The 14,209-nt window shown below is 37.6% G+C and overlaps 1 protein-coding gene across 1 annotated transcript in view; it reads left to right on the top strand.

Moving 5' to 3' along the window:
* The window catches only part of CCDC141 (coiled-coil domain containing 141), a 223,786-nt gene that overhangs the window by 134,574 nt on the left and 75,003 nt on the right, over nucleotides 1-14,209 (top strand). Inside the window, exon 7 of the mRNA XM_008055343.2 lies at nucleotides 6,604-6,798. Coding sequence (XP_008053534.1) covers nucleotides 6,604-6,798 — 195 coding nt within the window. The remainder of the gene's footprint in view (nucleotides 1-6,603; nucleotides 6,799-14,209) is intronic.

Below are 14,209 nucleotides of genomic sequence, written 5' to 3'. Positions count from 1 at the left end.
CCACCTGTTCGGCACCATGGCACCATGTAATTGTAGGCAAATTGTGTTAGATGAAAATGTTTTCACCAGCTAGACTTTTATTAAATTTGATTAAAAATGGAAGCACCAATCAGGCTCTTTTCCTTACTAATCGACTAGATGAAAATGTGATAAAGAGGAACAAGAAATCTAAGGAAAACAAGACACTAAAGAAAAAAGAATGGTTCTTGGAAAACACAAATCTTGGGAATATTCCTTCCCAGCTTCCCATGTAATTAACTTTTTGTCTGAAAATTTCATTTTCCATGTTGAACTATATAAGGAAGACAAAATAAATGCATTTCTGCCACAATCACTACTTTGAAGATTTGCTTATGAAAATAGTTTGTTATGATTTGATATTCAACCTGTATTTTATCATGCATCCATTTGTTTCAGTACTTATTAGCAGTGAGTATTCTGCTCTGTGCTGCTGAACTGTGGGCTCCACTCAGAGGCCAAACGCTGGGGAGAATAAGGGAAAAGAGAGACTTCTAAGCCATGGGATTTTTTTTCCTTCAAGTTTTAAAATTATCTAAATGAACTAAAAGTGAAAAAAGCATCAGCTGATATCAGAAATTAATTTGATGATATGTATCATGTCTATTCTAGATGGTCAGTCCCAATTCAGGTAAGGTTAATTTATGGATAATATGGCTAGTAGCTCAAATTTTGAGAGGGCCTAAAATCCAGGAATTTAAAGCAGAGCCAATTTGTCACTAGATTCACAGATAAGTCCCCAGAGAAGCAGAAGTCTGTACCAAGTGGTGGTGACAGTCATTGCACTGCAGGAAAAGTCAGGCTCAAAAAGCAAAATGTTCTGCCTGGGGCTACTGAACAAGCATGGAATTAAAAAGCGCCCTTCTGGCTCCAGTTCTCTGCTCTTACCCACAAGCTCTCCCTGCTTCAATCGCTGTGATTCTCGACTTTATGGCTGGAAGGTGACACAGCACGCTTTCTTCATCTCTAGGTGAGACACAGAATCACAGTTCCTCCTGTTTGCAATCTGTGCCTTTTCTGGAATGCATCACAGTGAGGACAAAGTTCAACAGGCCTGTGGGCACTGAACTCAGCCCATTGAAGAGTGGGCAAGACATTTTCCTTCAGGATGATCCATGCATCTGTAGAGGTCAGTATAGAAAGGTCCTGGAAGGGAGCATGAGGAGAAAAACTTGTGGCCCAGTTTGGAATCCAACGTGACATCAGCAGAGTTTCAGCTTTTTAAGGGCTCCATGCCACTCTTCAAAAGCATAAACATTTCTTTTTAAAAATTTGCTTCTCAGAGCAGACATTCAAATATTCTCTGATGAAAATTGCCAGGTTTATTTTGTTTGTACCATCTGCTAATGCAATCATGTAAAATTCTATGATTTTGTGTCAATGAGTTAATTCTCCTTGTACTGAACCAAATGGGACTGTAGACTTAGGGATTAAGCAAGAAATGGACTGTATCTAATGAGACGGCCTAAGAATTAACCATGCTTGGGGAACTATATGTGAACACGACACATTCTTCCGCCAGATCTGATTTTGACCAGTAATCTCCACAAGTGATATTTTTTAGTAGTTTACAACAACATTCCCTATTTTTTCTTGTCTATCTTTACCCCACTTAAAAATTCATTCTGAAGTCAAGCTTATAATGAAAATTTACAACCTGGTGTTGGATCATTAAATCCCCATATACACAGGCCGGTTTGTGTGTGAATAAAAGCTTACTAAACACACTGTGATTATTATTTTTTTTCCTTTCACTTGGATTAGCTAACATTTTTACTTTTTGAATCTATTTGCTGGATATTTGTTATGCCAATCCATAACTTCATTTAAAGAACTAACCTGGGACTGAAAAAAAAAGGAAAGAAGAAATTTTTTTCGCCTGCTTGTCTATCAACACTAATCCTCTTAAAAGTGCCCTTTCAATCAAGGGATTCAAGAGAAGCTCAATTTCCTCAGCAAATGGAATACTGAAAGGTACAGTTAAAAAGGTTCCTACTGTGAGCGAAAAATGAAAATAATGGAGTGACCTATGGAGACCCCACGAGCCCAGGAACACACAGGGTCACACGTCTTTATTGGATCAAAGATATGCACACATCTTTGTCAAACTGAAAAACCAAGGAAATGGCAGGCTTTGACTTTCTACTGATGGGGACAAGTAATGGAAATATTTTATTGCAAAGTGACTGAAACCCTGTTTGAGGTTTAACACTTAGCAGGCAGGCAGCAACGGCTTAGAGAAAAACGGACCAACATTTTCTCTATTGGGTTCCTCTAGATTTGACAAGGGTGACAACTATATTTTTAAAACAGTGTGATGGATGCAGATGACTCTGGAAAGTTTTATCTTAAAAATAAAATAGTAGAAGTGTCCTCTATGAGAAATGGCTGAGGAAATATATCACCAGAACAGTATAGAAATGCAGCAGAAGCTGCCTATATAGATTGCCCAAAGAAAACAGAACCAATTTTCTGAGAAGATTGAATAGAAATATTGAATGGACCCAGCTTCATTTAATACCCACAGAGTTCATGTGAAAATGTAATTAAGAAGACCGTGGATGGAGTAAAAAAAAAGATAGGAGGCACAAAATGGTCCTTGACAGCTTCTTTGGAAGGTCATAGCCCACATTTTATGGCCTGATGTGAAGTGCAAGGTGAAAGTGGGTTTTCAAAGACTTGGCTCTACTCCAGAAGTCTCTCTTTAAAGTTGTTTGCAAAACTTATACTAAAGACAGATTTATGAACATTGCCAGAGAACAGATATTTATCTTCTTATTCACAGAGAAGAGCTTTATTATTTTGGTCCTGTTGCTAAGCAAAATTAAATCTGAATTTGGCCTGTAAATTCTTAATTATATCTATAATAGCATTGTGTTTATTTTGAAAAAAACGAGGCTTCTTATTTCAAATAAAAAAATTCCAGGGTCATATAAGACTTTTATCATCTCCAAGGTTTTATTTGGGCCATATGGAAGTTTTTCCTAGGCAATTCTTAACTAATGTGGTTAATCCTTCTGTGAGAGGGGAAACAGTATATCGTCCTCTGTGAAGAGCTGGGGCTGGGATTCTGGTTGAGAGAGTAGGTTGTGAAGTGAAATTACCTGAGTCTGAATTTTGGCTCTTCCACTTACTAATATTGAGACATTGGGCAAGTTGGTAACCACTCTGAGCCCCAGTTACTTCCCCTGAAAAATGAAGATAATGATAGCTTCTTCTCATAGGGATAGAGTGAATATTAAATGAGATGATACATGTACTGCATTTAGCACAACACTAACCTAGAGAAAGGAAAATTAACTCTTTTTTATCTTGTAGGCAGCTAAGATAACATCCCAGAGCTCCAAGTTGTTATGCAATCGCTAGAACCCATCTCTCCATATCCTAACCTTGTCTGCGTATTCCTTGCCCCTATCTTTCTAGGCCTTCTGTAGCTTCTTCATATTTGTTATGTGGACTACCCCTAATAAGCAGAGAAGCATCTGGTTGATGCCATTTTTAAAAAAAGAATTACCTGCTTTGTTCTGTGTCTTCTTTGCACATTAAAGCATGTCTCCACCAGAGTATGAGGACGAATCGTCCGCAGATCTTAAGACAGAAGAAAGAAGTGTACAAAGAGAGGAAGTGGGATAACCGGACCTAGAGGGTTAGAGAAAAAATAAAAAGAGAAAGAAACAAGAACAGGTGAAAGCAGGTGAACTCCACAAGTGATTCAACTGCTCTTAGGCACAGAACAGTTTTTCCCAGCACTGTTCCAATTGGAGCATGGGCACCAGGAGATGATTAGTAAATAGTTTCTTAGTTAAAAAAGTATACATTATGTGGTTTAAATATTTCACACCATATTTCCCTCTAAAAGAGTCTCACAGCACATGCACATATTTAAGATTCTAAAATGTACCACAGTATAGAAACCTGTTTTACTTTGTTTAATCCCGTAATAGAGTCAATACAAAATCAATACATAATACTAGTCAATAACATTTTGGGAAACACTTTACTACCGTTATTTTAGCACTTGAAAACAGTATACCTTTGGAGTGCTAATGAACCATGATAAAATGGATGGGGAGGGAAGTGGGGCTAACATTTAGTGCCAGAAATTGTGCTAACTGCTTTAAAAATATTTGCTTATTCCCAGTAGGTCAAAGTAATAGGTTTTCATGTGGGAGGGCTATTTACAGTGCTTTATAAAATAATGTCATGGCGCATACCTGTTTTTCTTAAGTGGGGACACAAGAGCTCTTTAAAAAATGAAAGATTTTGAGAACTCACTTGCCCATATCTATGCCTAAAAGTATTGCTTTGTATTCATGGAAGAATTTGACTAATTTTGAGTCTGTCTAGTCTTAAGTTTCTGGAAGATAGCATGCTATACGGACCTGTGAACTGCCACTTGTTAGCTACGTAACCTTGTGTAACATACTTTTCTGAGCCTATGTAAATAGTGAAAAAAAATCTAATTTAAGGATTTTTGAGTTAGTTAAAAGTCACAATTTTATAACAGGTACTCCACAACATGCAAATCCCTTAATCTATTTTTCTCACTCCTATATCCACTGATCAAAGTATTTTTTTCTTGCACAGATATTACAACAGGTTCTATGGCCCCTACAAAATAATATGTACAGTTTCTACCTTTAACATCTGCTAATTGTTATTTAAAATACCACCATGTTGTGTGTATGTATGTTTAAAGGATCAGCATCTATTTCATAATGTAAATACGCATGAACATTATAAAACAGCAGTTTATGTATTGTTAAAGGAAATAACTTCATTTTAATCTTTTTGCATACTCCCCAAGACATCTAGCATAGTGCCAGGTACACAGTACTTTGTGTCTTGTGAAACAAATGAATAGAAAGAGTAAATTGCACTAAAATTGTACTTATATTACACACTGTAATATATCAAATGCAACTTAATATTAGGACACTTTGCAATGGGGGAACAAGGCAAGATGGAGCCAGACTGAGATTTTTGAAGTCTGGTACTAAATTTCTCACGCTTTAACAAACAGCCTATGGCTACCACTCAATCTCTGCTGGGGGGGGGAGGGTGTACCAGAAGATTCATCAACAAGATGGCCATGTTAGAGATCATAATTTTCTTATGAAACTGGATCTTACTTTAGTTGTTTTGCGAGAAACTTGGATTTACTGGCAAATCAAGTAAATGTTGATATGTTTGCTCTGCTCCAACTCTTACTTTCTGTTCCATTTGCTGTGTTTTCATCCTTGTGCAACGTAAGGTGAAAAGCTACCGCTTGCTATTTTATTAAAAAGTTCTATACTATTAAGAGTGAAAACTTGAGAGGCAGAACTGAGGTCAGGAAGGAGGAAATCCTAAACAATGATAGCTATTAATTTGGTGATGAACAACAGATCTTACTTTCAGTTCCATGTGTAAGTAAGCAGACACAAAACAACAGCCATAAGATATGAGATTTCTCTTCCTTTCTTGGACATATTTGCCCACATCGCCAGTGAGACTGAGTTGTGGGAGAGATACTTTTTATGTGTGAATGAATAAAAACAGGACAAAATAAGTTAAAGATTTAAAGATACTGTTAACTGTATGTGGGGTACGTTTTTAGATAGCTTTAACAGAAATGGAAGTGACCTGTACTCAGGTCAGTCGCGTGCTCCATCAGTCACTTACCAACTCCGTCTCTTTTGAATCTCCCTTTTTAGCCTCTTTTCTACATCCTTTTCTATTATATCTTGGCACTCAAACCTGTACTGTAGCATTTACTACTAGAGTATTTGCTATATTTTCTTGACTTGAAATTATAATGACAGATTTCTAGGCCAGGTGTGGCGACTTAATACCTATAGTTCCAGAATTTTGGGAGCTGAGGTGAGAGGAACACTTGTGGTCAGGAGTTGGAGACCCAACTGGGCAACACAGCAAGATACTGTGTCTGCAAACTATTTTTTAAAATTATCTGGGTGTAATGATGTGTACCTGTGGTTTCAGTTATTTGGGAGGCTGAGGTGGGAGGATAGCTTGAGCCAGGACTTGGAGGCTACAATGAGCTATGCTCGTGCCACTGCACTACAGCCTGGGTGGCAAAGTGAGACTCTGTCTCAAAAAAAGAAAAAAAAGAAAAGAAAATGATAGATTTCTGATACATTCAACACATCTAAATGTTCTCCGAATTATATAAGAGATAACAAAAGGGGTGTCTTAGTTCAAGCAGCTAAATCAAAGTGGCATTGACTTGGTGGCTTATAAACAATAGAAATCTATGTCTCACTGTTTTTGGAATTGGGAATTTGAGACCAGGGTGGCAGCACGGTCTGGTTATGATGAGAGCCCTCTTCTGGGCTCAGACTACCAACTTCTTGGTATATCCTTACATGGTGGGAGGGTGTAAGGGAGCTCTCTTGAACCTTTTTTATAAAGGCATTAATTCCATATGATTATAAGGACACTAACTTCCCAAAGGCCCTACTTCCGAATACCATCATGTTGGGGTTTCAGTTTCAGCAAATGAATTTGGAGGGGGTTGGGACACAGACATTCAGTCCATAACAGGGGAGATGTGTCACAAAAATTACAGAGATTGATCTCTTGTAGGAATGGAATTCTGCCATTGAGAAGCTGAAGAGGGAGGCACTGGGAATTCTGCTGTCCAGGGACTATGTGGAGAAAGAACATCTACAGCTCTCTAATCAGAAACTGAATCGGCTTCAAGAAGAATTCGGCCAACTCATGGTGGAGAGGAATACCTGGTTAAAAAAGGCAAATGATTTTTTTAACAGTGCCAACAAGGTAAGTGTGAGGTCAAGCTGTTAATTTTAGGTAATCAGGCAGACCAGTAAGGGACCCTTTCCTTCAACAAGCTGCAGCACAGCACAGAAGTCACAACTCCATGTAGAATTTCAAAACTGAGAGCAGCAAAGAAGAGGTTTGAAAATATATGCCTATGACAGGCATTATTTGGTTCTCAAAACCAAGAGATTCCTTGCTTTCACGTGTAAAGTGTTACTTTCTAAAAACCATCACCTCTGCTGGGCTTGGTGACTCAGCGCTTTCGGAGCCCGAGTTGAGTGGATTGCCTGAGCCCGCGGGGTTCAAGACCCGCCTGGGCAACTTGGCGAGACTTCATCTCTACAATAAATCAAAAAACTAGCCGGGTGTGCTAGCACACGCCTGTAGTTCCAGCTATTTGGAAGGCTGATATGGAAGGATCGCCAGAGACCAGAAGGTCGATGCTGGGGTGGCTGTCAGTGAGACTCCAACTCAAAAAAAAAAATAAAAAATAAAAACCATCACCTCAAGAGGATTTTATCCTAGAGCTGCTGTTTGTCTGCTTAGTGGTAACACTTGTTACCAACGTTGTAGTGTTTCTTACAGAGGAAGGAAATTATTATAAATATATTAAAGTTTCAAAAAACCTTACAATGTTTACCACAAGTCCTTTTAAAATACTTTCTCATTTATTAAGTAAAAATACATGAATATTGCAAGTCTTCTGCATGCTAACCAGAAGGCTAGGCACAATGCCTTAGCCTGATGGTCCTGCATTGGTTTTGCCTTTTAAAGTCATCTGGAAGGAAATCTTGCACTGGCCTATCTCCAGGTCTTCTTGGGTACAGGGATGTGTTCTGTCTCTCCTCGTTGAGTCACTAATATTGATTGGTGGGTCCTGCTGAGTGGAAATGTTCCCCTCACTTGAGAAGGGCTCAGGATGTGAGGCTGCTGATCTTCTTTGAAAAGTTTTTTGACCTTTCCCAATGTAATACACACCTCCAAACTGCCTGGCTGGAATTATTTAACACCTTACATCTCACTAATGTTTTTACAAGCGGACAATATGACAGAAAATAAATGAGAAAATCCCTGGAAGCTAGGGACATAGTGATCTAAAATCATAACATCAACACTGAATACAATGTTAAAATGGTGACTTAATTTTTGAACTTCTTTACTAATAAGAAACTCTTTGAATAGTAAAATTCCAAAACAGAGGCACTAGAATTGTGGTTTTAAAAAAATGTTTTTAAAGACATTGTCATTTGGGATTTCTTTGTTTTAAGAGAGGAAACAGATATAGCATTTTACTGGAGTGATAGAACTAATTAGATGTTAGGTGTTAGGCTTCTCTTCAGTAGCTCTGTTTTGAATATTTTAAATTTACAGTACACGTTCATTTTACAAAATGAGTGGCTCATCTGCAAGTCAATTAATATTATTTATAACAAAAACAGTTATAGAACATGTTGCTACGAAACAATGTTTCTAGTACAAAACCTGTCATTTATAACCTTTCAAAATACAGAGTTTCTCTCTTTCATTCTTTCTCTTGCTCTTGCTTTCTTGGCTCTCATTTTTTTGGTACCTTGTCAAAAATTTTTCTTCTAGCATGATTCCTGGGCCTTGAGAGAGAAGGAATATCTCCTGTAAAAGTAAAAGAAGAACAGAATGGTTACTTTCTAAAACTCATACAGTAATTCAGGTCAAATCTGGAGATGAGAATTCATGTTTCTTAACCCCTGTTTCATCATTTGAATGCCATGGCATGCTAACCATTCAAATTATAATAAGCTCAGTTAGGATTTATTCATACTATAGCATTTTCTATAGCCCAGTGGTACTCAGAAAGGTGTTAGAATTCTTTGTCCCTTTTCAAAGCGTCAAGGAAATAATTTCCAACTCCAAATCTAAGAATTCAAAGTGGAAGATGATGGATACTTTTACCTCAGCAAAAAAAGAAGCTGGAATTTGGGAAGTAGATGTTTAATCATGACTCTTGAAATGAATTATTCACTATATTATTAAGAAGCAATAAATGTTGAAATTATGTAGTGGGTAAATCCATTTAAATCAAAGAAAGAAACTCCTCTTATGACTTGTACATGGTATTTTCCTTTTTGATTCATTTTGCAGGATCTCAAAATTTTACAAAAATCTCACCACTTTACCCAATCTTTGGCATAACACTCATAAATAACCCTAGTTTAAATAAAGGGCTGGGTTTAAAAAATTAATATAATTTCAAAATCTCTTAAAATATTTTCCTCTACTCTAAAACCTAGATGGGCAAGTTGGGTAGGAGCGACAAAGACTCATGTACTTTCTCTCCCAATACATGCAAATCTGGATGCTAGCTCTGGTGGAATAAAAGATGAAGTTAGTGCCTTTAAAAAAGATACTTTCCTCAAAAACCTATTCCAATCTTGCTAAGTGGAATTTTTTTTTTTTCATCAAACAGTCTCTTTTTCCAAATTTGTTTTGGGACAAAGCTAGGTCAATATTTTTTTTCCGTTTCTATGTTGAGTACTAGTGTAAAAAATATGCTATTATCATGGGTGAAAGGGACACTTTGAATTTCTGCTTAGTTAAAAGTGAAATGTAAAAAAATATCGTTTTTATGTTTTTAAAATTTTGTTAAACTAAAAAGGAATAAATGTCTAATTTTATCTGCAAATAGACTGTTTGTAAGTTTCCTGTATCATATATATTTCTTTTTTCATCCAGGTTTTTATCGTATCTCTGTTTAAAATCCTTGAGGAATCCCTTCCTCCCTTATTTTCCTTTCCTTTTCATTCATTTATCTCTCAGCCAATTCTAGATAGGAATATTATTTACTAGAAAAATGATACAATATTTCCTTTTATTGAATATACTAAATGATGTGGTGAATTAATGAGAAGAATTAGCCTTCTTCAGGTGTTCACTTGTTTAGCAAATATTTATTGAGCAACTACTATGTGTCAGGCACTGTTCCAAATGCAGGGGACACAGTAGAGAACAAAACATACGAACTATCTATAAACCAATATATTTTCCAATTTATGAAATTCAACAGAATAAAATTATCACCTAGTTGTCTGTATTGACAACAGTTCCCTCCTCCCCACTTTTGCCCCATGGCTACAGGAGTGCAATTGATGATTACCTGTTAATTCTGCGGGGGTTTGAGGATTACCCATGGCTGGAGGATGTTTCTCACCCAGAGGAAGCGTCTGCAGCCTGAGATACGGATGTTTGAACCCATAGTGAGCAGCAGGTGGCGATGTTGGGACACAGGAGTTAGGAGCCTCGCTACTGATGCCATAAACCAGCCACTGGGGATACAAGTGGAGATTGAGCCATGAAACTCAAGAACTCGAAATACTTCCTTTACTTCTTAGAATTTCCCAGTGTGTTTGGTGAAAACTTATTTGTTAAATCACTTAGCAACAAATACAAGTAAGTCAGTTGTCAACATTGGCAAGTCCTGATTGGAGAAGCATTCCTCTAATCACCAGGCATTGCGAGGAGTTAGGAGGACATGGCATGAAATATGAACAGGGCACCTATCACAATAACTTATCCCGATCCTCCACAAGTCTCATCCTTCAGAGTGTAGATTATCTTGTTTATTATACTTTTAGTGTGCTCACAAAAAAAAAGAAGCTGTGGTTAATATTTGTCGATCACCCAAAATGTGTATATCCTTGTTAGGGAATGTAATGTAAATCAGAGATAAATATGTAAATGTTTCCAAAACAGAATACTGTGAACCTGTGTCTCTACAACAGCTATGATTGAACCTAAAGTTGTAAAACATGATAACATGACGAATCGGTCATAAAGTTTCAAATCCTATGCCTTCCTTTCTCAGGTATGTGACTTCACTGGGGAAAGCAAGAGGAGGAGACTGAGGCCTCATCTATTTGATGAACATGGTCTGATTTTTGAAATTATGGAATTCAACAAAATAAAATTATGGTCAGCCTGAAAGCAAAGGTGAAGCAAAAGTTGGGGCAGCCAAAGAAACACACAAAAATTCATTTGAAATATAACAATTGTCATAGTTTCCACTGCTTCTGCCATCGCTGTTGAAAACTTAAATGTCTTTTTAAAGGATCATGTTGCTTTTTCAAGATATTTACGGTGATGCAAAACAGGAATGCCTACAGAAACATTATTGTTTCAGATGAAAACAAAATAATGAAGCACGGAATTTTGTGCTTTTTTCACTTATGCATCCATCATTTTACCATTTTAAAAATAAATATCTTTTAGGCCCAGATATAGAAAACAATTAATTAAAATGGTCCAGTTGTTGCACAGATTGAAAGAAGAAACTTCCCCAGAGTACCTTAAAAAAAATCCAGAAGGAATTTATTGAGGTGATATAAATGAATTCCAGAAATTAGGTTAAATGTTATTAGATATCAAGGGAAATGTAATTAATTCCAATTTCATGATTCTTCAGCAGCTTGTCTCAGATTCCTCTTTTCCAGAACAACTTCTCTTTCTTTTAGAAACAACTACGGCAACTTGGTGCCCCTCCCTCCCTTCTTCTGTGTTTGTGTTGAGCTAATATATGTATTCGTACCGTTGCCAGCAGTAGATGAGTACCTGAACTAAAGCAACGAAAGATACAATTCCTGCCTTTCAGCTTCTCTCAGTCGAGCTTGAAGGAGAGGCAATGTGACAGAAGCCTTTGGCTGTGGGAAGCCATGATGGAGTAAGCCCAGAGCCATTAGGGCACACAGAGCAGATACCCTTAAACTGGCCCCGGGGGGGAAAGTATCAAGGAAGACTTCCCCGAGGAGGCGACCGCTGAGCTGTTTGCAAGAATGGAAACTTATTGGAAAAGCTGGAAGCTACAAAATCATGCCCTGTTTGGAGAACCTAGTATAATTCATTTTGCCAGGAGTGTAGGGTGTCAACCAAGAGTGAAGGGTGACAGAGGCGGTCAAAGCAAGCAGGGGAGCAGAAAGTGTTGTGAATAGCATTGCTCAGGAGGTGCTGTTTTATGCTGAATGTGTCCTTAAATATGCAGAGATATTTAAGAACTTGAAAAAGTCATGATGAAGCAAACTTCACTGCAAGAAGCGGGCAATGTGTAATTTAAACTCCTGTGAACTCCCATGGAGACAATGGTGACTAAAGAGCACGGAAACCTTTGGTTTTAGAGCTCAGGGGCCAGGCTATGTAAGCCACAGCAAATATTTGATATATGTGGCTAAACTATTAGCATAAAATTATTTAAATAGATATATAATAGACAAAATTATAGGAAAAAATAAGAGCTTTAACATCTTACATGTCTCATGAGTGCTCACAACTCTGTCCATGTTTAATAGTCTGATAATGAAGATTTTTTTTTTTTTTTTTTGAGACAAGGTCTCACCCCAGCTGGACTGCAGGGGCATTATCATAACTCTCTCTGTAACCTCGAACTGCTGGGTTCAAATGATCCTCCCGCCTCAGCCTCCATAGTAGCTGGAACTAATGGTGCATGCCACCATGCTCGGCAAGTCTTCTTTCTGTTTGTAGAGATGGAGTCTCACTATGTCTCCCAGGCTGGTCTCAAACTCCTGGCCTCAAGCGATCCTCCTGCCTTGACCACCCAAAGTACTGGGATCAGAATCATGAGCCACCATACCTGGCCAAGACATTCAATTTTATTGTCACTTGCTCATGAATATATTTTGCAATTATCAACGGACTACTAAGTTATGAATGTATGAATTGGTTTCTCTTCCAGGTACAATATAAGACTGTTGCATCTCTATTGGTAGTAAACACATTCTGCCTAGCATTACAGTAATTTCTGGGTAAATTTACTTTCTCTTGCCCAATTAAAATTTCTTAAGGGTAAGAAACATGTCCTTTTCACTTTGTTTTCAGAACACCTAGAACAGCGCCTTCTAGTGAGTGGATACTCAATAATTATCTAAATGACTGAGATCAGTGAAATTTTATGAACTGTGGAGTTTCAAGGTCAACTCTATCACATTGTTCATAAGAATTACATTGATCCAAGGTAACGGGTGAGACCATTCTGAAAGAGGAAATTTTAATGACTTTAATACACAAGGAACACAGATTGTAAGCTCGCTGTCTACATCATATCCAATAAGGCGAATAGTGCTGTGTAAAAGCTTGTCTCGGCACATAACACCTCCTCTGAGAAGTCTCTGGGGAGCAGTAATTGCTTATTTTTCATTATTTCCATGATATTTCTCTGTGTCCCTTAGAGAGAGATTATGTCCTAATCATCTTTGTATGCCACCTATGTTCAAAAAAATTTTTGTTGAATGAATGAATAAATGACTAGCCTTGTGACAAATCAATTTACATTTTAAACTCGAGTCCTCTCTTTTCTAAAGTAGATCTAATAATTCTTATCTACTCCTGAGGAGTGTCATTCAGTAATAAAAGTTCTTATCATTGGTGATAAATTGTCCAGATTCTTTTCAGGGTAGAGTTGGAATGTAAAATAAATGGAATGGTAGGGTATTGCGTGACGATTCAGAAATGTTTGCTAACATGACACTTAGCTAAAATAGCACAGTAGATTTTGATCCAGTCTGCCTATATATGAATCTGGTCTTGGACATTTATTAACTCTATGACCTTGTGCAGTTACTTAATTGCCCTGTGCATCTGGGCTTTTTTTTTTAAATCTGTAAAACAGAAACACTAGCTATGGTTCCTTACGGGGCCATTGTGCTATCTAAATGAGGTAATACATGGCTAATACTGCACTAGCCTCTCTAACGTGACTTAATGGTTTTTGTTCATTTTTATATCCCCAACCCGTAGCTGAGTATATGGTCCATAGATTTCGATAAATATTTTTTGAATACATGAAAAAAGGAAATGTTTTACATGTTGTAAATGGACATTTTCCATATTAATATTCCCAAGATCATCATAAAATCATTTAGGTCAATTTAGAGAAAAGAAACCAGAAATTGTAAATAGTTACTAGCTGCCAAAATTTCTACTTAATGGGTCTAGTTGCATTTCTAAGGTGGATCTGTCTCCAAGCAGTCAATACATAAATGGTCATGTGCAAGAGATGGTCAATATATGAACTTCCTTCATTCCTTATTGATAAAATTCTTCAGGTACGTGCCACTTTCAATCCCAACTTCCTTCTTTTCCAGTGTTTTTTCAGCTTTCCAGGCTGTGAGGTAAAAACCTTCCTTACGGTGCCAATGATTTCCAACACCTCTCATTAAAACCACAAATCTAGCCGGGCTCCGTGGCTCAGCCTGTAATCCCGCGCCTTTGGGAGGCTGAGGTGAGTGGATTGCCTAAGCCCGCGGGTTCGAGACCCGCCTGGGCAGCAAGACCTCATCTCTACAATAAATCAAAAAATCAGCCGGGCATGGTAGCGCATGCCTGTAATTCCGGCTACTTGGAAGGCTGAGGCGGAAGGATCGCCGGAGGA

Source organism: Carlito syrichta, unplaced genomic scaffold (assembly GCF_000164805.1).
Source record: "Carlito syrichta isolate Samal-C Ts95f unplaced genomic scaffold, Tarsius_syrichta-2.0.1 Scaffold301826, whole genome shotgun sequence".
In the NCBI taxonomy this organism is placed as follows: Eukaryota; Metazoa; Chordata; class Mammalia; order Primates; family Tarsiidae; genus Carlito; species Carlito syrichta.
Note: the sequence above shows the minus strand (reverse complement) of the source record. Positions and strands in the feature narration are given on the sequence as shown.